Here is a 26,834-nt window from a genome sequence, read left to right on the forward strand (position 1 = left end):
GTGGGTGGGTGGATGGATGGATGGATGGATGGCTTCCTCCCATTAAGGGCAGCCTGAGATGCCAGAGCATGATAGTGCCAGCCCTCAATACGCTTGGTGAAGGGCAGCAATTCATGCCCTGCTCTGGCCGAGGGAGAGGTGCAGAAGGACATAGCCTGTGTCTGCACAGCCATGAGGACAGCAGTGGTGGGCATGGCAGTAGTCCTGGGTGCTGAATGCATCCCCCTCAGAGCATCCCCTTGGCAAAGGGAGAAGCAGAAGAGAGAAGGCACTGGCACTGGCCTGCTGCTTTGCCCATGTTGGGTTTTCCTTTGTGTTCCACTTTGTAAATGTCATTTGGGCTGTAAAATGTCATTTGATGTCTTTCTTTCCAAGATGTTTTCAGCAATGACTGCTCCAGAAACATGGCCAAGACCTGCCAGTTAACCTGAGAAAACAGACTTCTCTTGTTCTTCTCCAAGAGCACTTGCCAGCCAAGGATCTCAAAATATTTTGCCCCACTTAGTGTATCCCACAGCAGGAGCTTTGTTACCTGAAGCCAAACTTGATGAAAGAGTTCCCACCTGAGCCTGGGACTGTGCTACCTTCTATGCCTAATGGTTTGCTGAAAGCTGTGGCCACCTCTTCAGGAGAAACTCCTGAGATATGGCAGTCACAACCCTCCTCTGAAGGGTAAGAGAGGGACAGATGTGTACTGTGCAGCCCAGTGCAAGGTGAAGGCGAGAAATTAGCCTCTTACAGCAGGACTGAGGTGTGACAGCCCTCACTTCTGCCTTTTGTGCATTCAGCCCCAGCTGGGAGGCTGAAGAAAGAGCTGCTTCTCACATGCCCCCTCAAGCAGCATCGTGACTTTATGGCCAAGAGACACAGCTCCTAAGGGAGGCAGGCAGGGGAAGACTGAAGTGGGACCGTCCTCTGCAGCCACATAACCTGCTCCGAGTCAGAGGCTGCCAGACAAAGCGTTGGATGTGTCTCTTCATGTGGCCGGAGCAAGAAATGGTCCAGCAGCTGCTGCAGTGGGAAGTGGTTGTACCAGCACTCTTGCCCACCTCAGGGAAACTGAGGCACGCAGCGGCGATGTGCGCCATCAAGCAGCAAGTGAGGAGACCAAATCGCAGAAGCCCAGTGGTCCCTGGCGTAGGGCTATGCCCTCTAGGTTGCCTTATCGATAGCCAACCCTCACGGGCAGTAGCCGTGGCAGGTGGCTCCTTCTTGCTGCAGTCGGAGCGAGAAATCACTCCAACACCCGGGTGGCGGCAAAGCGATCTCTCCGACAGGAACAAAAAAAATCCCAAGCCCTCGCCTTCAGCGGGGAGAGCAGCGGCCGGGCCCGGGTCAGGGAACCCTCCCCCTCCCAGGGTGCCGGCCCCGCTGCGGGCGGCGGGGGCAGCGCTGCGGCCGGCCGCCGGCCCCGCTCTCGCTTCCCCCGCTTTTCCCGGCTCTGGTGCCCTCCTCTCCGCTCCTTCCCCCTCGCCGGCTCCGCTCTCGCCCCTTCCCCGCTTAAGGCGGCCCCGCGGGATGCGCGGCGCGCAGGAGTCGCTGCGGGGCGGCCCTCGCGCTCCACCCACACCCCCGGCGGGGTGGCCTTAAAATCGGCCCCGCGCCGCCCGTAGCCGCATCGCCGGCGCCGTCTGAAGGCGGGCGCCGCCATCCGCCGGCAGCGCCGACGGGCCGGTCCGGCTGCCATCCCGGTGCCGGTCCCGGTGCCAGTTCCCGCGGCGCAGGGAGGACACGCCTCCGCCCGGCGGCGGGCGATGCTCCCCCGGCAGCCCCCGGCGCGGTGCCGCCCCGCGCTCGGCGCCCCGGCATCTCCGCCGTGACCGACCCATCTCGCCAGGTAAGCGGGAGACTCGCGCTCGGCATTGGGGTTTTGGGGGTGGGGGCAGCGCCGGGGATACAGGGGTGACCTTGCGGTCCGCTGGCGCTTGGCGCTGGAGGAGCGCTCTGCCCTGCGACCGGCAGCGGGGTTCCCGAACTTCCTCCCTGCTCAGCGCCCGAACCGGCTCCGCTCTTCACGGGGAGCCCCTGTCCTTGCGTCTCCCCACACCTTGGCCCGGGCACCTTCCAGAGGAGCGACATCCCACTCCCAGGCTGGAATTTTCCAGCTGTGGGGAGATGCCCCCATTCCTGGTGTGCGTCCACCCGGGAATCTCGCCGCCGGGATCTCCGAGCGATGGTACCCAAACGCGGGTCCTGGACACGCCGCTGCTCCCGGAGAGGTTTTATTGCTCCTCTTGGTGACAAATATCAGGGAAGCCAAAGTACAGAGGGGCGAAGGGGTTTGTGTGCAGGCACAGGCAGGCTCGGTGGCAACGGAATTCAAGTGGACATGTCCGTGAGGGGCTCTGGAGAGGTGGACTGGGAGAGGGCAAGAGAAGGAGGGCAGGGAAGGGCTCTGCCCTTTTCACCCCAGCTGGCACACGTGTGTCTGCCGAGGGATGCACTTGCTGGTTTTCTGGAGCAGAGTTTGGGGTCTGTTGCTAGATGAGTTGGAAAGTACTTTTTTCAGCATCCTACTCCTGCGACTCACCCATCCAGCTTCAGGCCAGGGGAGAGCAGGGGTAGGCTCAGCAGCTAGTGCATGACAGGGAGAAACCCCTCAAGGTGCTGCAAATCTGGAGAGAAGCAGCTGTTTTCTCCGTAACTCTTTAGAGGAAACTGCCAAGGGGCAATTTCTGTGCATCTGGAGAGAAGGGGTATTTGAATCAGTGGGGCAGCACCAAGCATCACCATAGCAGAGCAGTAATGACAAGCAATAAATACCTGTCCAACAACTTGAAGTCCGCACAGCTCAAGGAGTGAGTGGAGGAGAGGGAGCGATGCAGCCTCTGCAGGTGCTTTCAGCTCGTTTCCTGGACCCAGTTTCCTTGTGCAAAGCACGTATGTGCAGAGAGTGTAACAGGCAACAGCGGCTTCACAGACAAGTCTGGTCACTCACCTCTGCTTCACCTTAAATCTCGTCTGGTGCAAAAAGGGAAAAATGAGTTTACGCCTTGCATCCCTGGATAGCCAGCAGAAGTGCAAGGCGTTGACCTTGCTAGCCTCAGACAGGACTAGGAACAGGGACCATATCACAAGTTGGGAGACAGGTGCACAGAGACAGCAGGATGGGAACTTCACAGAAGGGAGGCCATCGTTTCTCTGAAATTAGATACCTTGGTAGAAGATTATGGGGACCTCAGTCTCAGGTAATAGGGAGGGTTACCGGGCATGAGGGGGGCACTGGCAGAGCTGTGTGTGACGCCCTGTGTCACATCTTTTTGCAGCTCTGCATGCTGCCAATCCCCTTCTCTCGATGCCTTGAAGCAGGATGTGGGGAGCTTGATGATTTTCGGTTGGTGCTTGCTCCATGGTTTCCTGGAAGCTCTCTGTTAGCAGGCATGCCTTGGACACAGACCGTGCGTGAGTGCCAGTGGCTGAGCACACGCTGTGTCTGCCTGGTGTGAGGCCAGGAGCTCACTGACTGTGATTCCTGCCCTCCCTATCTTCCAGGAGCGACTTTGGTGTTGCTTTCAGAGCACTTCAGTCTGCACTGAATTAAGGCTCTGCAGGGCAGTTAATGTGCAGAGGTAGATGTGCTGAGCAGCTAACTTGTCGTATCGGGTGTTTCAGGAATAGATGAGATCAAATTAAAGCTCTTGGCTTCTTTGGCATTTTCAGTGTAGTAACAATAATAATAATAATAACTGAAAAATCATCTAGGCACCCTTGCAATCCCAAAGCAATTCAATCAGCCGACACAGAGCACAGCTGAGATACAGCCACCTCTATAGCCAAATGCCTCAGTTCGATTTGCAAGACATTTTAGCAGCCATGGGATAGAAAGCAAAGCAGTTGGGCTGAGGACACTTGCTCCCACGGAAAGGGTTTTAACGAGAAAAGCTCCCGCACCTTTGGGCTTTGTTACAGTGTCATTTGGGAAGACTGTTGCCTAGGGAGCTGTACAGAGCTATAGAGCAGCTAAATGTACACAAGAGATAAAACACTTTCACAATGTACAGCCCTTAAATTCATATTCTTTCCACGGTTTGGGAATGTCTTTGTGACTATTGCCTATGTCCTCTAATGCCATCTTCCCTTCAGAGTGTCCGAGGTCATACTGGACAGCTCAAGGCTATGTCTCCTATGTAGCCAGCGTCCTTTCTTCTTGCTTATGAAGCATTGGTAGAGGTGCTTTTTGGCAGGGAACTTCCCTCTGCTTCAGCAGCAGGCCAGGAGATGTCCCTAGTGTCTGAGAGCAAAGTCATACCTAGCTGACAGCTTGCTGGCAGGAGCCTGGATTGCATTCACTCCAGCCGTACCCCTGGATAGCTTTCCTCCCCTCTTCACCACAGTAGTCACCTGCCAGTGGCAGTGCCCTGCACATCCTCATGTTTCTCAGTGCCTTCATAGCTCCAGCCTCTGCTGCCCCTCTCCCTCAGGGTGCTGGTGCTGCAGGCACAGTCACCTCCAGCTTCTCACCAATGCCTCAGGAGGCAATGTTGCTGTCCCAGCCATCAGAAGCCACCCCACAACCCCATCCATTTCCAGGAACTACTTCCAAAGCCTCTTCTTCCTCCTCTTCAGCTCTCTCAGTTGTCTTTCCTATTCCCAATATTTGGGAGCAATAAAGACGTATGCTGCGAGCCTTCATATGTGTGCCTACAAGGGATGAGACATTTGATAGGCTCCAAAGATGCCCTTTACTAAGCATGGAAAATTGCTCTGGGAAAGCTCTGCAATTATTCTGCAGGATGTACACAGGAAAGATGATATCTGTCCCCTTCCTCTTTGTATCTAATTGTTCCTAATAAAAGAAGAAGCCTAAAAGGGATGTAATAAACCAGACTGGAATTCAGGTCCCACACACCTCCAGGGCCCTGGAGAAGTCTAGGATCTCTCTGCCCTTTTTGCTTCTGGCCTTTCTGCCTAATAATAAGCATTATGCTTTTCTGCACCACTTCCCATCCCGAGATCTGAAAGTACTCCACATATGTGATTAAGAGCACTCCCTGCCCACATACAGAGCTGTTTGTCAGGATGACTACCCCCACTTTACAAGGGAGACACTGCAGCTCATCACGTCAGAGCTGAGACAGACCCAGATCATCTGTCTCCCAGGCGAGGCCCCTGCAACTCTGAGAAGCACTTGCTGGGAAGAAGCTCAGGCTGACAGGACTGTGATTTAAAACCAATGAATATTACAAAAGACTAATAAATACAGGGCACAATGAGACTTGTGGCTGTCAGCACCCTCCTCTTGGGTGCAGGCAGAACTGCCTAAAGCCCGCTCTTCGACAGGGACACTGGTCAGACCCCACTGATTCCTTCAGGTTGGGGTGTGTCTCCAAACTGTGCCTTGATCCATGGTCAGCACACTTATAGAAACTTGGTCCTTTAATCTTTCATGCTGTTTTAGGCTGTGCAGGCTCATAATTAAGAGCTTGAAGTCTCTTCTAGTTTGCTCTCATGTGACATTAGTGCTCCCGAAGGTCTTTCCTTAAAAGCTTGAATTTATCTACTTTGCCAATGTTCCCAAGTGTTCAATCAACTGCCTTGTTGGCTTACTCCACCATGCAGTGTGGGGGGCTGTCTGAGATCCTTCTCCCTGAGTTGAAAACAGTGCACTTTGCAAATTCCTCAAATTTATAAAACGTGAGCCAAGTTTCCTCAGGAGGCACAGCTTCCCGGGACTGAGACACAGAACTGGGATCTACAGCTCCAGCACAGGGGCCTTCAGATTTTGTTTGCTGCTCATCCCTACTTCTATCAGCTAAACCCACTAGTGCCTAATGCACATAGAGACATTCCTTAAAATGGGGTTGGTTAGCTCAGAGACACAGTTAACAAGGGATATTGAGGTGAAAAACAAAGCAATCAACAACATGGAAGAGGGAGAATGAATGCTTCTTTATATGGCTTTTCTCAGTAAAGGAACTGGAGTGCATCCAGGAAAATGTGAAAGGTAGCAATTTGATGATAAAAGTACGTTTTTTTCCCCTGCTGTGATAGTGACATAAGGAACTCGCTGCTACAAGATGCTTCTGGTGCTGAGTGCAGGATTAAGAAAAAGAGGAGACATTTTGATGGATAGTAGATCATTTGTCACTGGACAGGTCAGTCCATTTGAAATAGATCTAAATCTTCAGGCTTCAACCCCTCACAGTTGCCGAGCATAGGATTTTTTATATCTTCTAAAACCCACAATATTGATCAATGTGAGAGACAAAGGACAAAAGGATAGAGACATGTTCAAGTGAAGATCACTGGAGCATATTTTAATTTCCAGGCAGAAGCAAAAAATACGTGTTTTCCAGCCTGTGTGCTGACACTTAGCTCTCATAGGTTTGGGTTTGTCACCTAAAACAGGTTCACACTAAGTTCTGATGAGACTTGAGCTGGTCCAGTGGTGCTTACGTTGCCACATCCCTTGCCTGTGTTATGGATTTTAACAGATTGGAAGCATCCTGGCAACTTTGTGTGGTGCTAGTCTATCAATAACGCTGTTTCAAAAGGAAATGGTATTGTTCTATTCTTTGGATGTTACCTCCTGGCAAGGAGAGCAAGGGCATTTATTCCCAGTACAGCCAACCTCTGTTGGCTCTAGAGAGCAAGTGCTGGGATTACTTGGAGCTGAACAGGGTTAGCAGTTGGGCAATCTCAGCTCTGGATAAAAGATTTTAGAGCAGCAGTTCTGTAAGTTCACGGTGGGTCTGTGTGTGGGAGTACAGGGCACGTGGGAACTGTGATTTGCTAAGCAAAGCGGGATTGCTCCTCGACAATCCTTGTATGGGAGAACTTGGAGAAAAAGCCAAGAGCAAGGCAGGCAACAGTACCTTGCAGACTCTGCCTCCCCTGAGACTATGCTCCCCATGTGGCATTGCAGGGCAGCCTGGCTCCTAAAGACACTGTGTTTAAGGGCAGGGGTAGAGATGTGGTTTTAGCAAGGTCCTCTATGTCCAACAAAAATCTCTCAGTACTTCTTGATAGAAACAGCACAGGTGATCCTTTCCTGACAGAAGCAGAGGTTGCTGGCTCCTCTCCCCCTTCATGCCCCAGTAGTTAAAGTAAGGTACTTTAATATTCATCTTGCCCTGACCCTCTCTCATTCTGAAACCATTCTAAAAACAGCTGTAAAGGGGTATTTCTCTTATGACTGTAGATTTAATTTATTATTATGGTTACATCCATAGTTATGGGACAGGCAGCAATGCTGGGCTTCATGAAAGCCCTGGCTGTGACCACAGCAATAGGACTGACATTCACTGGGGTGATACTGCACCAAGTGCTATGTCAGAGACCAGTGCTGAGTGAGCCTGGGTGGCAGCAAGGGATCTTGTCCTCTCTGCAGTGCTGGGATGCCTTCCTCAGTGGAGGTGGTCCAGTCTATTGCATTCATTGTGTCCTCCCCTCCATTTTCTCCAGCACAGATTGCCAGGGTGAACTTAGCTTTCTCCCTGCTGATACCTCACCCCCTGGATCCTTCCCTCCTGAAGCCCTTCCCCCAGCCCAGATCCACACAAAGGTGAAAAAGAAGGAGGGGACGATGATTTCCTGTATCTGCCAGCTTCTCTCTCCACCTCTGACGTGAATGAGGCCCTTCATGGTTTTCTCTTGAGCAAACACAGATGCTTTTGTTTTATGGGCTGGTGGGACGGGATGGAATTAATAAATCAGAGAGCCAGTGCTGTGCCGCCACATTCCTGCAATTTTAAGGCAAGATCACACACAAAAAAAAAAAGTAGAAACAAAATAGGCAATCTCTTCAGAGAGAGCTCAGATGATTTGACTGTGCCTCTTGCTTGCTGTCCCACTCGATCTCCTGCTCCCTCACCCTCACTCTTGTTCATTCCTCCTCCTCCTTTCTCCTACTTTCTCATTCCCATTAACCTCATTTCTTCTCCTGTTCCCTCTCCTTCCCTCAGGAACCACTTTCAGTCGCACCTTAGTATCTCACCTACACCCATTTTTCTTCCCTCACCTTCCTTTCATCTATACTTCCCTTACCTCTACCCCACAGTAAGGTGCAACCAAGGCTTGTACATCCAGGTATCAAGTTCAGTGTCCTGCATGCAAGTCCAAGAGCCAGGAATGCCTCAGCTTTTATACTGTGGACTGAAATGTCCACTCTTACACCTGCTTCCTCCACCCTGATTCATTTGCTCTTTGTAAGGAGAATGTTGCTGCCTGAGAGATTCATTGAATTACTCTGGGAATAAAGCACACAAAGTATTACTGTTCTCCTCTCTGACATGGTATTTAACAGTATTCCTGCAAGCAAAATTGGAGCCTGCCCCAGAAGTAGCAGACCCTTTTTCTCCTTGAAGGGTAACCAGAAATGCTTTGTCTAAAATTAATTCTTTTGAGCCCAATAACAAGTTTTAACGTCTATACTTGCCTACCATCAGGTGGTAAGGGGCTAGGAGAAGATTTTTTTTCTGCCCTGTAATTAGCTGAGTGTATGTGGGGCTTCAGGAGGGCAATGCAAACCATGCGGTTAGTACAAACTACCGTCAAGGGGCTGAGACAGTTTTTATTCACTACAAGGTTTGTTTTTTCTCTAATGAGCTGAGGCACTTGAAAGTCATTTCCCCAGAGTGCTTATACATTGTTGTGCTTATCTTACCTGTGGGGGAACTGAGGCACTGAAGCAGGTGAAACGATTTGCCCAGATCCACAAACTGACGCATAGTTGAAGCCAGAAAAAGAACCAAGAAATCTTGTTTCACAGTTGACTGCTTTATCCTCTGGCCTTGGAGGAGGCCAGCAAAGACCTTTATCTTGTTTATATGAGTGGATAGTCATTCCAAGAGGACGCTGGGGCAAGGGTATCTTTCTGTACTAATATGTGTCTTAATGAGTCCTGTTGCTAAGCGGCTTCAATGATAGATCATGCATCTTCTTTACTAAGCATTGAAATAATTTTTTAATCATTAAAGCTAATATAGAATCCTCAGAAACATCCAAATCTCACAGCAGGGGCTGAAATTAGCAAGCAAACAGAAACCAAATCATGATTATCCCTGTGCACCTCTACAAAGCCCACAGGCAGCATCTGCTGAAGTCAAACACGAGCAGGGCTGAGCTGTATCTCAGGGCTGTGCTGGGCAGTCAGAGGCAAGCTGGCAAATCCTACTGCTTCAAGGTCTGCAGCAAGCTTCTTTCCTCCCTCAGACGTGTGCCAGCTCCTCATTTTGGTGGAGCAATAGGAAAGGAGGTAGGAGTATTAACCACTGACCCCAGATAGCTGAGGCATCTCCTGGTAGATCTTTTGGAAGGAGAAATTATTTGCATTTTGTCAAGTGCTATTAAGTGGCAGATCTCAGCCTGGCCAACACTGTTCCCCCATCCTGTTTTTTTCTTTTGTTTTGTTTTTTCTCTTGAAACCACATCCTCCATCCTGCTCCTGTCAACATCTTACAGCCTCTGTTTTGTAAAATATTAGATATTTCAGGTGTCTTCTTCAGTCCAGTCCCCTGCTCTTCCTTCACTCACACCTCTGTCCTCCACTGTGGGATACTAGCACCTCTTGCACTGTATCAGACCATAGTCTTCTCCACAGCTCCTCCAGTGATCCCAGTGTGTTTTCCATCCTGGTTAGCAACTCTTATGCTGTTTCCTGTTTTCCTCAAGTCTACAATGGTTGGCTGCATGTTTTCAAATTATAACGGGAGCTTTCTTTACAGCAGAAGTGAAGTTTCTAACTTCCATGTTAGAATAAGATTCTTGGAGCATTAAGAAAAACACAACAGATCTCTTATTGCTTGATATGCATCAGCAGCTCCATTACAAGGGAAGTCAGAGGACATTGGTAAACACTTTGCTAAGACCATTACCGCTGACCTCTGTGTTAAGAAGACTTTTGGGGGTGAATATAGTTTACACCAATAGTTTACAAATCTTTGGGAAAGGATAATTTAAAATTGCTCTTTCCACCTCCAAGAGTCATCATGCATGAAGTCTCTTGTCACCCGCTTGAGAACAAATCCTATATTGTTCTGTACCATGACCAGTCTCCCCACTTGCCCTCCCAGTCACGTTAGTCTGTTAGACAAATTCTGCACCCTTCATCCCACATAGTACTCTCTTCTGGAGGTGCTGCAGAGGACACGTGGTTCTCCTGTCAACACCAGCTCCCATTCAGTGGTAGATAAGCTGCCATCCCAGCAAGTTTTGTTCATAGTACATCAAGTCAAAGCCACGCTTGGATTGTAGCTCCCTGGAAGTCAAACCAAGTCCTGGAACTGTTTAACACTGGTGCAAAATAATCACTAAGCAGGATTTCTGCTTCTTTATGCTCCCTTCTGCAACACACTTACCGGAGTGATAAACTCTGATGCTAAGTATTTCTTTCCTAACACCAATATGGGTCCTGACCTGAGCATCAGGACAAACACAGATGGCCTACAAATTAGTTACAGCAGCAGGAGCAGAAGTCCAGTTTCTTCCTTCTTCCTTCTCAAGAGGTTTTTCGATGTTTCCTCTGTCTAGGAAGTGTTGCTGGTCCTTCAGAGTTATTTTTTGTGGAGCTGGTAAGGGATAGAGGTAGTTCACATATGCATGTGTAAAGCTAGGAATGCCTCACCTGACTTCTTGACTTCCAGAAACATCCTCACAAAGAACTGCTTTTGATCTTGTGCTGCTGTAGCTCAGAAATACCAAGGTGACTGTCACGCTGAGGACACACAAGACCACTGTCGACAGAAGACCAGCACACCAGGCACCAGCCAAAGATGCAGGGTGTGTACACACTTGCAGGGGTTTGGGAAGGATGTGGGTGGGAGCAACCTTAGTAACACCATCCTAAGTTTAGCCCAGTTTGGGTAACACCCAGCATTGCTCTGCTGGGAAAGAGCTGATAAGTTGAAGGAGACTTTCCTACAGACAGAGAAAAAAGGTTGTTAACAGTCACTTAATATACGGAATCTAGTTCAGGACAAAATCTGTGAAAAGCAACCAGAAACGTGCTCCGGGGAAAGGAGTTCATTGTCTAGTAAAGACAAATTGGCCCCTTGTTTTAAGGCATTTCTGAGTTTCCAGAGATCCAATTTCTACTTTTGCAGCTGCCACTTTTACCAGCATCTCTGTGTTTGGGGAGACTACACCCTGATCCAAGGCACACAGTTTTTTGATAACCAGAGTAACCTTTCCTCCCTGTAACACAAGGAGAGAGCCAGATTCACCCCCAGAATCAGGACAGATTCAGATCCACCTCTCAGATTTACAGCAGCGGCCCACTTTTAATTTTAACAAGAAACCATTCTTTGACCTGATGTTTCAGGCCAACCTGATCTGCCTTTGAAGTGAGCTCCAAGGGCTCTCAAAGTGCAGAGGAGGGTCCAAAAAAAGCCTAGTTCATCTTTCCTTTCCAACCAGAAGTATCTATTCATGAGTTATTCTGTCCAAGGCCAACTGGCAGCCCATGAATGTGGAAGGAAGGTAGGAAGGACAGCACAGCCCAGAAACCTTGACTGCAGAGGTGTAAGAGCTGGGGAGAGGCATCTCCCAGATTTTCTTGCTTGTATTTCTGCAAATATGATACTTCAAACTCAAGAAACAGACAGAGCAGGCAACTTACCAGGTTGGAGGGAAGCATCACCCACTTATACATCCAGGTCTCGATCAGCCTGAAGCACACAATTTCACAGGTAAGCCCACAAGTACAATACAGCATAGGCTGACCTCCCTCTCAAGGGAAGGTTCGCAAACACTGTGTGTAAAGATGACTCTTAGACCTGTCTGCTTTCAGGTGCAATTAAGGAGCGTGGCAGAGAGCAAGCCCTGTACAAGCAAGCCCTATGGCAACCCTATGCACTCTAAGGGAGAGATCAGAGTTTGTCTCTTGTTCTGAGAGCTCGTCTGCCCTCACAGCCTTCCCTGCCTTCCCAACACACTCTTCCATTTTCACAGTGCAAGACATGGAAAAGCAGAAACCAAAACCTACATCTTTTTTTTCTAGTAGGCTTGGATTTTTGTCAGAAAGGGGCACTGACTTTTGCTACTCTTCAGCTCCATCTGTTCACCCAAATGGATCCACTGCTTACCTTTTCTACAAAATAAAACTTATTTCAATATCTTCTGGCAGCTGCTGCCAGTGTCCAAGTTAGATATTTCAACTACTGTGCTAACTGCTCCCGTGGCATTCCCAGGAGGTGGGAATTGCATATGGGTTTCTTGATACCTTGGCACCTAATTCAGATGTGACCTGCCTGTAGTCCAGAGTCAACAGCTTCCCTGATAGGACAGGGAAGGACAGCAGGGCAGCCACAACAGGACACTGGCCATCACCTTCCTGTCCCTTCTTTCCTTCGCAGTCTTCTCTTTTTATTTCACATACAGAAGGCAGAAAAATAAACACTGTTTTCTGACTCTAATTTTCATTTTACTGTTTCTTTTAATCGAGCCCAAGCTACACAGATCAGCTGTGGCATTGAAGGTACAAGTCAAGCAGCGGACCATAACATATATCTATTGCAAAAGACAATTCTCTAGGTGCCAATTTATTTCTCCATTCTACATTTGTTTATAAAAATGTCTGCATGATGCTCGGATGCCGTGCAGCAAGTGGCAAATCTAGTGAGTGCTGATTATTTATTTGGAGGAAGAAATCAGAATTAGCATTTTGGACCATCTCAGCTAGTTACAAAGCAAGTGTATTTCACACCGTTCAGAGAACTGCAACGGCAAAAATGTCCATCAGGGAGACCAAAGTGATGTTTCTCCTCTTTTTACTTCTCACACAACTAACAACTGCGTGATGTGGTAGCAACTCATCGGGGCTGGTCAGTGTCCTCTCTGTGCTAATCTATATGGAGCGGCCACCCACAAAAACATTCCACACAAATTTGCTGTTTTCTTGGTGGTTTTATTGATCACATAACTCAGCCAGCACTCTCAAATAAAAACTCGGGGGGATTCTTACCTTTGCATTGCACTCACATATTCAGCTTGGGATTCTTACCTTTGCATTGCACTCACATGTTCAGTTTGGGAACATATTCAGCTACATTGATATTTTAAACAGCATAATCGCTGTTTCACTCATTTGCACTCTGAATTCAGCCAGAGCAGCTTCTCCTTTGCTTTCTTTTGACCTCCTTAGGGCTAACCAGGAAGTCCAGCAGGGGAGAGCATTTCAACATTGCCTTTGAAAGCAGGAGGAAAACAAGCTGTCTAAATCAATCAAGGGTGTGCATTAGTGATAGCATGTTCCTCTGGAGGTCTGCATTTGATGTCATATTGACACATAGCTAAGATCAAAGCCTGTCTCTGCATCCTGGCTGCTACCACAGGAACAGCATTGGCCTTTGGGCCTCATATCTTTAGAAGGAGCTTTGTGATCAACATGATTTTTTTCCTCCCAAAACAAGCACCTGTGGAATATAATTATCCATCAAATAATGCCTAATGCCTTTTTCTCTGATAAAGTAATTCCTCTCCATCTTTGAAAATGTTCTGGAAGGAAATACTATGGGTTTTTCCTTTCTGCTTTTGTAAGAAATCTGTAAAATGACAGCTCCCACTCCTGCTGAACAGGCATCAGCTGTTAACTCAGTAGGGAAAGATCTGAATGAAATATACAGAAACTTTGGAACAATCCGCTATTGTTTTTGCTTCCTTAGAATTATTTTGCCTCCTTGGAAAAAAAGAAAAAGAAAAAAGCCCTTTTTTTGTTGGCTAATGCAGATATTGGGCTGATTCATGCTGATATGTTTGGAATGATTATTCTGTAATAGTCATCAGCGTCTGAAAAGGACTTCAGTTCTGCCAGAGCTCAGCAGCAGGGGAGAGAAGCTGACGTTTGAATAAGCCCCCGACTTTCCTTTCAAGAGAGGATAACTCCAAGCTTAGAGGTCTCTCAGGAGACAGCTAGCTTTCTCTGGAGACATCTGGTACCACCTGCTTCTCTTTAGGCCTGAGTTGCTAATCTTTCTCCAGGTATTTCTGGCATCCCTGGATTACGGCTCTGCAGTGCAGGGAAATTGTGATGGGGCAGAGGGCTGTGTCCCTCAGAGTCACAGCCCACCCTTGCCAATGCTCAGGGGGCAGGAAGGCAGTGACAGGTTGCATGGGTCGATCATGAAGGACGTTTGGGTCTCAGCTGATTAAAAGTAGCCTGGTTTAGACCTCCTTTTTCAGGCTCCGGAAGGCTCCCTGTGAGGATGAGTTTTGCAGCCAAGTTCAAGGTCTAGCGTTTATCCGAACTGGGTTATCTCCATTCCTGCTGATAGCCCAGATAGTGCCTGGATACCCTTGATCTACCTGGGGATAGCAGGCTGAGCCACGTGCTGTCTCTAAGGTATTGGTTCCCATGGGACATAGCCAGCAGATTTAATTAGCTTCGTTAAAGTTTCCTTTTTGTTTTCTGTTGAGGTTTTTGAGCCTTTCTTTTTTTTTTAAATTGGAACAAAGCCCTGTATAAAGCATCACCCTCCTCCAGTCTGTGCTCCCCCACGCAAGCCACATGTCTGGGATAAGGATGCTTTTGGGAAAGGCACCATGCCAAGCTGTTTATGGACCAAGACTGGAGGAAGATTCCTGACTTGGGTTCATGTGGGCAGTGGAGGGATGGGGGGGTGTGCATAGTGTATTCCCCAAGGACAAGTCTGGTTTCTGGGCTGAAGTAACTGTGCTCCCATAGGGTGAAGAGATCAGAGCTGGCAGGGAGAGGATGAATCCTTTCTTTGCATCTGAGGAAAAGGCAAAGGAACTTGGGAAGGGCAGCTGTTTCGCTGGGAGTGACTCACTTCCTGGGGAAGTTGTCCCCACAGGAGCCTGCTCACCAAGGGACAGAGTATAGATGGGGCTGAGCCTTGAAACCCCACAGCTGCTGATAGTTCTGCTCTTCCTGCCCTGGGGAAGGACCTGGCCATCCTTCCCTGTATTGTGTTATTATTTGTAGTTCTCTGATTTTTGTCTCTCCAGGGGACTCAGTTAATTTTCCCTTGCCCTCTGTCCCCACAAGTGGTAGAGAAGTACTCACCTCATTCAGATGGCAGGTGTCACTTGCCTGAAGGCATTCACAAGGTCTGCAGCAAAGGGAGGATTAAAACCCCTAGCAGAAGAATATTCTTCCATCTTCAGAGAGAACCACAGTCTCCTGCATTGCCTGTACTACTGGGAGGTCAAGATCCCAGTTGTAGTTTAGGAGAGAGCCTTTCTCTTCCCTGTTCCATGCACCTCTCCTATGAAGTCATGCTGAAAGAATTGAGATTGTTCAGCCTGGAGAAGAGAAGGCTCCAGGAAGACCTTAAAGCACCTTCTGGTACCTAAAAGGGGCTACAAGAGAGCTGGAGAGGGACTTTTTATAAGGGTGTGTACTGATAGGACAAGGGGAAATGGCTTCAAACTGAAAGAGGGTAGGTGTAGATTAGATATTAGAGAGCATTCTTCACTTTAAGGGTAGAGAGACACCAGCACAGAGAGCTTGTGGCCGCCCCATCCCTGAAAGTGTACAAGGCCAAGTTGGATGCAGCTTTAAGCAACCTGGTCTAGTAGAAGGTGTCCCTGCCCATTAGATGATCTTGAAGGTCCCTTCCAACCCATATCCTTCAATTATTCTATGATTCTATGACCTTTCAAAACAGACATTAATACATCTTTCAGATGCACAAATGCTGCTCAATCCAAAACAATCCATGATTCCATAATTAACATTTCCCTTCCTGGAAAAAAATACTCTTCCTTCTTTTTTTTTTCCCTTTGTTTTTCAGCCACCCAGTTCCATCAGAGTTTAGGGGAGAAATTGCTATTTACTGAGTAGAAAACCAAATTTTCATTTTCCCCTTCTCTTTCCCACCCCCACAAAAAATACAGCTGACCGTGTATCCTCGGGCACTGTCCTTTAGATCTAGCCCATCCTTTCTGTCCTACAATGATGCTATTCCTGCATATCTGTCTTGGGGTCAGAGGAGTCTCACTACTGAGAAATGTCCTGTGTGGCTGTGTTTGCACAGTAATTACCCTTGCTTATTCCAGAGCAATAACCCATTCCACCCACTTCTGTGGTTCCTTGAATCCATCCTCCCACTTTATCAAGCACATCTGAAACAGGCAGGCAGCTGCCTGGTGAGGGGAAGCGCTGCAGCATCTTGGCCTGTCTCGATTTTAAACACTATTGTAGTTTCGGCTGAGGGCTCTGATGGGCCCGAGGGAATGGGGGGAGAGGGGACAGCAGCTTCCTGTGCATTTCGGCAAAGCAGAGACTGAGCCGGTGCTGCTCACCACAAATACCGGCGCTGTCATGAATTATGCATTCCTTGTTTAAAGAGAGGTCGCTCTCATCAATAATTGAAAGCTCCCTGCTCTGCCTTCAGCATCACATCTCCCACACCGGGAGTTAGGGATCTCATGAAATCTGCATGGACTTCCTCAAGGTGGCTAGGGGCTGATGGAGAGAGGCAGCAAAATGCAGGCAAAACAAACCAAAAATCCTGCTGACAGTTTTAGTGCATGAAATTAAGAGTCATTTGCATCTACCTGCAGCTCTGCTCCAGTTCTGCCCCTCACACTCCTCTCTCCTCCCCTCTCCACGCCCCTCTCCTCCCAGGGTATGCACAGAATGGTAGGCTTGCAAACATGGTACAAACCGAGATAAGCGAGTATTTCTTGAAACTTTTGGCTCTGTTAGCTGAGACTAGTTTGCTTTGAGTGCTTGCCTAGAAAATCTCTACACTGGATGGCGGGATGTTCCCAGGGGACACTTTGAACCGTGAAATTTGTCCCTCTGGGAAGATAATGATCTTTACAGCCTGTGTCTCCAACTATAGCTGTACAGTCCTGGGGCTGGTTAAGCATTCAGGGTCTTCTAAGCCTGGCTCAGGCAGACTGGCTGCCCTGAACCAGAGGCTGCAAAATCACCTTTCTTGCAGCCCAAACTTTTCAAAAGGTGTCGTTCCTATTCCGGATAAGGAGGTGGAGGGCAGAACCAAAACCTCAGAACAGAACTACCAAAACCCATGTGACTAATAATTTCTGAGGTATAAAGGAGGATGTAAATTGAGCAGCTTTTCAACATGGCTGTAGGAAAATTGCAGGCACCTGAACTCATATGTCAGCCTGATAATCTCCAGTCAGCTGGGTCTCTCCCTAACTTTCACCTTTCTCTGCCATTCGCTCAGCATGTCCTTTCAAACTCCTCTGCAGTTCAGGGAGAAAATCACTGCCTGGGTTGTTCTCCAGCCTGGAAACTTTATCCCTCTCTCAACATCTGGGCTATCCTGCCTGTAACAAATTGTTGGTAATTAGTCAACAGCAGATGAAGGGACTGGTCACATGCAATGCTCTGAACCTCGGCCAGATCTTACTTCTCTTCAGTATCAGTCTGGGTCATTTGGCTCTTCCCACTGTGTGCTTCTCTGGTTCTCTTCTCCTGAATCCTTTCAGATTAAGGCCCCCCGCATCAGCACATGAGCCTAAACGGAGACTGAATGGTGTGGTATCTCAGGAACTGAGAAGTCTGACAAAGCAGCATGAAACAAAAGCAGTACAAGAAACATTTTGTCCCTATCATGCTCAGTTTTGTGCTCTGTGTGTGTGTTTGTTTATTTTTTAATGGAGAACAGAAGATTGATGGATGAAATTAAGAAGAGGGATGTGTAATTGGAAAACAGCTCAAGAAGGCTACAGGCAGCATATTGAAGGCATCCATCAAACATCCAGCTAATGTTGTTAAGGGTGTGTAACACAAACAAGGGCTGCAGGAGACACAAGGGAAAAAAAAGAAAAGGAAAGAGAAAGGGGAATAGGCAGGACAGGAGAAATAGCAAGGGAGGAGAAGTGCCAGCAAGAGAGTACAATCAATAATATTTGTATTGCGAGCACATCCAAAGGCTCCTGTTAGGATCAGTGCCGGACTGTACAAGCACATTAAGGGATAGTCCCTGCCCTCTACAGCTTAAACCCAGGAATTACCGGATGATCGCTGGAGATGGGTTTAGATGATCACAAAATTTTCTTCTGATCTTCAATCTCATTTAATAGGATCTACTCTGAAAGAGTTTAAGGCAGAAGGAAGGTAGCTGGTTGTGCCAAGAATACACACAGTAATGCTTGCCAGCAGGCATGCAATTAATCTGAACCACTTAGGAGACTTTGTTTTTAATTATAAAAAGTAGGTAAAAATATGTGCAGTAAACCTCTGTAAGCCCCACTGGGGCCATCATCAGGCTATTCAGAGGCATTGAAATGTGACTGGGTTCTGATACTGTGTTTTCAAAAGGATAGGCTGATGCTTTAATGGACCACTTTGTGGGAAATATTCTATGCAGGGTGGACATTAAGAGAATGCAAAGGGCCTTTGTGTGGGGAAGGATAGAAGACAAAGGCTAAAATTATTAGTAAGCCAGGGATTCCTTCAGTCCTGGAAAGAGGTAAGAAAAGAGACTCTTAAGGATTGAGATAAGGCGGGTGAAAGATGTAAAGCAACAAAGAAGAGCACAAGCATGATGGATACAGGGGGAGAAAGTGGGGGAGAAAAGGCACCATTTTAAAGACAAAATAAAGTATTCCAAGAGATATTTTTTGAAAATGGGGTTAAAGTCAGCTCCTCTGCAAGGTTCACAAGTTACCCAGGGCTTTATGCAAGGCTTAACTTGTTCAGCATTGCCTGCTTTGGAAAAGTAATAGAGAGGAGGTGCATGTAGAAATAAATGAGCACAAAGCACCAGGGGAGTTGCACACACAGACAGCATCTCCACTTGTTTGCAGTGTTCGGGAAGCATGAACAGGGCTGGCTGGAAGGGGGAGGAGGAGAAGGAACTAGAAAGGGAATTCGTTAAAAAAATCTTCTAACTCTGATCCACTCTCCTCTGTGCTCTCTTGGTAACACAGCTGCCACTGCTGCCTCCTCCTCTCCTTCCCTCCAGAAGCAACCTGTGTTTGCAGCAGTGGCAGGCCTGCTGCATAGAAACTGTGTCTGTATAATTAAGTCCTTTTATTAAAGGGAAAAAGCACTGGCTGCCTGACTCTACTGCAGGGACATTTGTAATTGCAAGCTACCAGAGGAAGCAAGGAGCTTCAAGGAGCCTGAGTGGACCTAGGTATCTGCTATTGTTATTAGCAATTTTTGGATTTCTTTTGTGGCTCTGTCTGTTTTCACAGCCATGAATGACGGAAGCTTTACTCTGCAGTGCTGTGTTAGGAAGAGAAGGTATTTCCTGTAGGGAAAGCAGCCCCTGGTGTGGGTAATATCACTCTGCCCCGTGTCCAGCCTGGATCTGTAGCTTACCAAACACCTATGCCTTTGGCATTAGAGCTTGAAGGGGACTCTTGTACCTACCTGGGACCCAGTCATCAAAACCCAATGAAGCTATGCAGAGCCAGCATGTTTGCTGCACAAGGCTCCTGCTGGCATCACCAAAACACTCCTATGTGCCCCCAGCCACACAGGTTCCTTGGCCCACTTCTTCACCAGTTTTTGATAGCTTGGAAGTAGAGAAATGGGCACCATGGTGTTTACTGAGTGAGTAGGTAAGAAACATTAGAGATTATCACCATGAATGGCTGTTTTGGGGAGCAGTCAGTGGAAGTAGATTCCCTTGAGGGATGGCTCCAGTGTGGTACCATTGGTGCCAAACAAGGAATGAGCTTGTGTAGCAGTAATTACCTTAACAGGGAATGCTTATGTGCATCCACTTGAAGACTTACTGAGATGTGCTAGTCTTCTGTCAGATCTGGCTGAAATAGGTTTGATAGTTATTGGTGGTAGGGCACTAATGAGCCCTGCAATTGCATAATCCTTGTTTTTTCAGGACACCAAGGTAAAATGTCAGGGAAACAATTAAAGACAGATTCTAAGAAGGTCCCAGAGGATAAATTTAGAATAGCATCTCCTAATAACTTCCCTGTGGCTGCTGTCACTGCAAGGCAGAGCCCTTTTGAACTACTTGTCATGTTTCTTCTCACGTCATTCTCTAAGGCTGAAGCAAGGCAATCCTTCCCATTTGGACAGATGAGGAGCTGCTAGACTCAAATCCTTGACAAGGAGCTGTCTTTGAACAATATGTGCCTAGGTCCCTTTGAGGACCCTGGTTTTAGATGACTGGCCTTCAGTAGACATAAAATTCCCTGGCCTTCAGCCCAGGTCAGCAAGAGGATGTGATGGGGCTTGCTGGATACTCTGAAGTCTGTCATTTAAACTAAGTGCTGCAATGGCCGAACACTGGAAGCCAGAAGGAGAAGGTGATGTGGAATAATTAAACTTTCAGTAGGCATCACCAGCACTGTGGAATAACCAAGGCAGGGATTTCATGGAAAAGTTAGTAGGTGATAACATGCATCCCTGATTGCCTCAATGCATCTGCATAAGGAGGATGAATTAAAACCACAGAGATGAAAGAGATACTGGCTATCTTGAGGATGCCTGACATTATTTGTTTTCTCCACTTGCATATGGAGGCACACAAATCTTTCACACAGTTTTAAAAAATTGTACAAAAGAAGCAAATTAAATGGCCACCACAAAGCTCAGGAATGAACATAAGTGCCAGAGAGGGAGCAAGTAGCAGTCTTCTCTGGCTTCAGAATCAGCAACAAGAACAACCGTAAGTTAAGGACAGTGGGTTCATCATGGGACAGTGGAAGTTCTTTATAGCAACATAAATAGCTAAAAGCTTTATTCAGTAGCACCAGAGTTGGCCAGGGCAGCTGAAACATGGTTAGGGCCCACAACGTTAATGGGGCTCCTTGTAAACTTAGACAAACACTTTGCTGAATCAGGGCCAAACGTTTATCATGTCTCCCTGCATTTGTGATGATTGATAAATTGGAGGTCTTACTCTTTTTCTTTTCTGAAAGGTAGAGAGATGCCTGGGCATTGGAAGCTCCCTGCAGCATGCTGAGGAGACGTAACCTTCTTACCACGCTCCTGATTGCCTTGCCATGGGCTCTTCTCCTAACCTTGTGGCACCAATATCCAACCACCCACTACCTCAGCCTGCTGAGAAGTAAGTGCAAGAGTTCTGCTGTCAGTGTGCTGGTGGTTGTGATGATTGCTGGTTCGAATCCTGGTGGGAGATGCTCTCTAGTGGGATGGGTTAAACAAAGATACGGTTGCCTGAAGGCCCCCTAAGGGTTTACCTGCAGCAGGCACATAAACTGTTCTTAAGAGCATGTTAAACATGTATCTTAGGCTAGCTTTGTGGAGAGGATGCTGTTGTGCTGAGCACTGACTTCAGACAGATGTGTCCCAATCTCCTTCCTGAAGAGGAAGCAGCCTGGCAGTTGTTAGTCCTCTAACATCTTCTTATTCTTTTCTCCTTCTTTTTCTTCTTCTTCCTGTTCCTTCCTTCCTGCCTTCCTTCCTTCCTTCCTTCCTTCCTTCCTTTGCCCCAGAAGAGACAGATGAGAACGTGACCTCTAAAGTTCTCCTCAATGGTACGTCTGCACTGAGAGAAGAAGGCTTCCCATCATGCACTCGGCAGCAGCAAAGCATAGGGGCTACCCCTAAAATCATCCAGAATTATGTGTACTCCAGGCCTCCCCCGTGGTCAGACACCTTGCCAACCATCTTTGTTATTACCCCTACCTACACCCGGCCGGTGCAAAAAGCTGAGCTGACCCGCCTGGCCAACACCTTCCTACATGTACAGAACCTGCACTGGGTGGTGGTGGAGGACTCGCCGCGGAGGACCAACCTGGTATCCAACCTGCTGGAGAAGGCTGGGCTCAACTTCACCCACCTCAATGTGGAGACGCCCAAGAGCCTGAAGCTGGGTCTGTCTTGGATCCCATCCCACACCCCAAGAGGGACACTGCAGAGGAACCTGGGGCTGCACTGGCTGAGGGACAGCTTCAGCAACACTGCACCACCAGAAGGGGTGGTGTATTTTGCTGATGATGATAATACCTACAGCCTGGAACTCTTTGAAGAGGTAAGAGACGTAAAATTACATGGGGCAGAAAAGCAGGATATAGCTGCAGAGCCTCTTAAGTCCAGTTGCACTTGCAAAGACCTCTAAGGGAGGTCTACCACATGGACTTTTATCATCAGCTGGGAGACGAGGGCTCTGGCATGCTGCCTGGAGCTCACCTCACCCACTCTGCACATAATGCCAGCTAAGTATAGGGCAGATGCAAACCTACAGCTATGCAAACTCAGGAACCATGCTTCAAAGGGCTTAAAGAGCAAAGACCACATCTGCCACGGTACGGGCTGCAGATGTGAATAGTCACTCACACACCGTTGCACCAGCTAGAGTCCCTTTTGCAGGGGACCAGAGGATATACACCTCAGAATTTATACTTCACCACAGGGACAGCTGACCTAATTTAAATAAGCACCAAAGATATACTTCTGGCAAAGCATAAGTCTGCACTGTTTAGGGGTGTGATGGGTAGGGGACAGCAGAAAAGTTGTCTTAATTTCTAGTCTGCCTTTACTCCTTGGCTGCCCTTCAGTACTTCGGTTGCAGCCACCACAACAGGGTTGTGCCTCTGGGATCACAGAAGCTTGCCCAGACTTCAGCTGAAAACCTGGCTTTTGTGAGATGCCAAGTCTATTGTAAACTTGCAAAAATCCAGTAAACTCCCTTGTCACCAATTAAAGCCAAACTGTACTAAGCCACTTGAAGTGCAGAATTATGCATCAGAACATATTTCCAGTTCTCAGAATTTTTTAGATCTCTGTTAAGCTCATCCTTTCTTACTTCTTTCCAGATCCTTTCTGACAATTTCAATAAAACCACACTCTTTCAGGCAGTAGCCATGGATGAAAAAAGAAGGTGGGAGGTGGGGGAGAAATTGTTATAGATGAGGACAAAGATGGATCAGTCATGGGGGGAGATTACTTCCGTGAGGATGAAACTGGAGTGAGTGGCATTGATAATACAGAGCTAGAAGCCTGATAGAAGTTGTACGTGGCATTTACAAAAATGACAAAATTCTACCAAAAGAAAGGAAAAAAGTCCAAATGAGATCAGGAAACCAAAGGTTTTCATTCTTCTGAGGAACTGAACATGGGCACAGAGAAGCAGTGAAGCAGGTGTTCAGAGGATAATGTGCTAAAAAACAGTCTTGTGGCTTTGGAAGCTGTAGCTCTTCAAGCAGTAGTGCTGCCTAGAGCGATGCGCTGCCTAGAGCGATGTGATTGAACGGGAAGTCAACAGGGGAGGACAGGTGCCAGGGAAAGCAGAGAATGGCACACTAATGGGTTGGGACAAACACTGTGGGGTTGAATTCTCACAGCACTGTTTCTTTCTGGCACACAGATGCGCTACACAAGGAGGGTGTCCGTCTGGCCGGTGGCTTTCGTTGGGGGGCTGCGATATGAATCCCCAAAAGTGAGCCCAGCAGGGAAGGTGGTGGGCTGGAAAACCGTCTTTGACCCTAATCGTCCCTTTGCTATTGACATGGCTGGATTTGCTATCAGCATCAAGCTGATTTTGGAGAAGCCTCACGCCAGTTTCAAGCTGGAGGGAGTTAAAGGAGGCTACCAGGAAACCAGTCTCCTGAAGGATCTAGTGACTATGGATGGGCTGGAGCCCAAAGCAGCCAACTGCACAAAGGTGAGTAGGACAAAAAACCTTGAAGATACAATCTCCTTGCTGTGTCCTGGCTACTTTTACAGCCTCCTGCCCTACTCCTCCACCTTCCACTGTACCTGCCCTGTGCTGGCACATGTCGGTGCCAAATGGTGCTGGGACAGACAGACAAAGCCTGCCAAATTCTTCACAGATGTGAAGCTCACAGAGAGCTGAGAAGCGGTGTTACGCATTCTGTGTTAATAAAGAACCTCAGATGTACAATCTGTGCCCAGACTGCTTCTCCAAAATCCAGGAGGATTGGTAGAGGTTTGAGTCCGGGGTTTTGATCCAGAATGATTCCTCCTCCTTGTCACTGTTTCATGCACCTGTGAAGTGTCTCCCAGGATCAACCCCTTTGAATCACATGCTTCAAACAGCTGTGAACCCCAGGTTTCTGAATATCCCATCTAATACTCTCATTGTTTCCATGGCATCCAACCCTCGAACTCCTTGTATTTCCTTCTAGGTGCTGGTCTGGCACACAAGAACTGAGAGGCCCACTCTGGTTAATGAAGGCAAGCGTGGATTTACAGACCCCAGAGTAGAGGTGTAAGCAAAGAGCCAGCTCCAGGGTGTGAGTACCTTTGTCTTTATTGTTTTTAACAGGACAAAAAATGTGTACCCATCTCCTTATTTATGCTATTATTTCCTCAAAAACTGCATATATGACTGTCCCAGTAATTACCCTTTGCACAAGAAGTTTCTTACTCATTCAAGACTCCTTTCAGATCACATGGAAGCTTTGCCAGCTTACAGAGAGAAAAGTGGCAGCAGAGTCCTTCAGCTTCACTCAGTATTAAGGACAAGACAAATTCCTTGCTCCACTCTTTCTGCCAGCTCCAAACGCTCTTTAGTGTGGGAGTTGTCCTACAGTGTATGGAAGGAAACCACACTCCTGCAGCAACCTTTTGTCCCAGCAGCCCTGCCACCTCTGCAGTGCTTCATGCATCCACCTTCAGCTTTTATCCTGCGTGAACAGCTGTGGTGTGGGTGCAGCAGGGAAAGGCTGATAGAACACTTAGACCACTACAGAACAGGAACTGGCAAAGCACAACCTACACAGACTCTCAGTTTGAGGGGTTTGGTACCAACGTTATGAGAGCTAGGAATACATCTGCTGCTGAGGAGAAATAGTGAAGGCACTAGGAAGTGCCTTTGCAGTTCACAGAGCCAGGATCAGCAGAAGGATGGGGGATTATGGCAACCAACACTGGTGAGGGCAGGAATGTATCAGAGATCATTGATATGTTCTTAGGAAGAGCTTGATGAAGAACAGTCTTCAGAGGAGCTATGACCTCCTCTGCCAGGTGCCATGCCCTCTCATCCCAGTGTCTGCCTCTGACAGATTCCTATCCAAAAAGATTCAAAAGAATAAATGTATCCCATTTTGGAGTACCCAGCTCTTTCTGAAATTATTCGTATCTGTGTCAGGATACAGGATGCTGAATGATTTAGTCCTACTTAGGAAGATATTCTAGGGCTGCTTTCAGTTCTGACCCCAATATACACCTCAGCTCAGCTCCACCAGTGGAAATAAAACTGGCAGCTTTTATACAGACAGGCACGAGTATTTCAACTTCTGCACTGATCTCCTGTGTGCATCATGAGTAGCTGCATACAGCATTTCCACATTGTCTCATCATCTCTGAGTGACAGCTGTACAAAGAGTGCAAAGCAATCCCAGTGCCTGTACACCCAGCAGCAGATGGAAGGGACATACGTCAGTTGCTTAAACACAGACACCTGGTTCCACCATAGGGACCCTGGGGTAGCCTACCTGGCCCTCCTGTAGGGCACAAACTCTGTACTGTATCTGCCAGCCTTTTATTAATATCTCAGATATCTTAGCAACCCATAAATGATGCAAGGCACCTGTGCTTAGGCTGCAGCTCCGCTTTTCACCACTGCTTTTGTGAGATCCACTAGCAGCAACAGGCTCATTTTGCATACTCACCCATTCTGAGTCTGCAGTAGGCTGAAGATTGCCCAAACTCAGCTTACAAGCACTCAGAATCCAGTTAACTGGTCTGGAGTTACCACTTACCTTGCAAAGGATGAGCAGGTTTATAAAATCTCAGATAGATTAGACCCTCCTTGACTAATTGCCAGAGGAGGACTGTTCCACTACAGATGCAGGGTATGGATGTGATGTTTCCATAAATATGCCATTTATGTATCAGCACTTTTGTCCTCAGCATCTCTCCCAGGCCAAACAGCCATCCTACATGAGAAATGCCACACAGAAGCTATGGATTCTCAGGGGAATGGCTCCCCGCAAGTCATTTGTTGTGGGAAAGGAAAGCAAACACTCTGAGAGATAAAGACACTGCCAGACATTCACCAGCAGGACTTGCATCCTTATCTAAGCCATCCTCTCTGATGCTTTCAAGCAGATTGTTGACTGGGTCAGCCCTGTAGATTTTGAAGGAGCTTTTCACTTGCACTAGCAGTGAATTTGACCACAATACCTTCTGCACCACTGTCTGCCATGTGGGGCAGCTACTCTGACCTGCCAAGTGGGCAGGAGGCATCCACTCCAGGAGACACCTGCAAGGTAAATTGCTTGACTGGGCAGTCAAGCAAAATTGTTAGGTTGCCTCTCTTAAAGTTTTAAGTTGAGATCTCTGCTGATGGCTATGGTGTTTTGAAGGTCCTTACTATCAAGGCAGCTAAACTTCAGAACCTTGACAGACATGATCTAGATAAACCAGGGCTGAGGGGAAAAAAAATTGCTTCCCTGGGGATATTCTGTTCTTAGACACAATAGGGAGAATGCTTCCATCTTTCCCTCCCAGCAATTAGTCCTTGTTGAGGATCAGATTGAGCCAGTTAAATCCCAGACCTCCCAGAGCCTTCTTTCCCTTCAAAGCCTGCAGATGTGGACTAGGCAGACATTGCTTGATGCAGGATTTGGCAATCTCTCATAATCTCTAGTTGGGCCACTTGTACGGCTGCTTGCCACAGAGTAACCGAAAGCTATCACAGCATACATCCCTGCCGACTCTACTGAAACACCTTCGAAACACAGGCTTTGGCTTCTGAGAACAGAAGACAGAAATTAATTTCACTTCCTTTTTTTTCTTTGTTAAAGTCCTGAAAAGTATCACTCAAGACTGGTATTATAAAAACTACCTAGTCTTATTGCTAACATTCATTTACAGGCATCTGAGAGAGAAGAGTGTGCTTAGGTTAACACAGGGCTCCTGGTGCCTTGTGAAATTCAGAAACAGAGAAAGTTCATCTGCATTTCAGAGCTCCCAGACAGATTGAACAGGGATCCTCAGATCTCATCCTCCTGCTCTTTCTTTAAAAAAATTATCAAAGAAGTTAAAA

General features: G+C 47.6%; 1 protein-coding gene across 3 annotated transcripts in view; it reads left to right on the plus strand.

The window, feature by feature from the left end:
* Positions 1-1,755: 1,755 nt before the first annotated feature.
* Positions 1,756-26,834, plus strand: part of LOC108640066 (galactosylgalactosylxylosylprotein 3-beta-glucuronosyltransferase 1-like) — a 28,681-nt gene continuing 3,602 nt past the window's right edge. The window contains exons 1-5 of one of the 3 annotated variants that reach the window (XM_018074760.2): positions 1,756-1,837; positions 20,776-20,924; positions 21,313-21,851; positions 23,187-23,483; positions 23,968-24,075. In XM_018074760.2, the coding sequence (XP_017930249.2) occupies positions 20,813-20,924; positions 21,313-21,851; positions 23,187-23,483; positions 23,968-24,054 (1,035 nt within the window). In that variant the 5' untranslated portion in view covers positions 1,756-1,837; positions 20,776-20,812 and the 3' untranslated portion in view covers positions 24,055-24,075. Of the gene's footprint in view, positions 1,838-15,271; positions 15,339-20,775; positions 20,925-21,312; positions 21,852-23,186; positions 23,484-23,967; positions 24,076-26,834 lie in introns of those variants that run through there. The other 2 variants (XM_018074761.2, XM_018074762.2) reach the window with 2 other exon arrangements.

The sequence above is a fragment of the Manacus vitellinus genome, unplaced genomic scaffold (assembly GCF_001715985.3).
Source record: "Manacus vitellinus isolate BGI_N305 unplaced genomic scaffold, ASM171598v3 scaffold_28_pilon, whole genome shotgun sequence".
In the NCBI taxonomy this organism is placed as follows: Eukaryota; Metazoa; Chordata; class Aves; order Passeriformes; family Pipridae; genus Manacus; species Manacus vitellinus.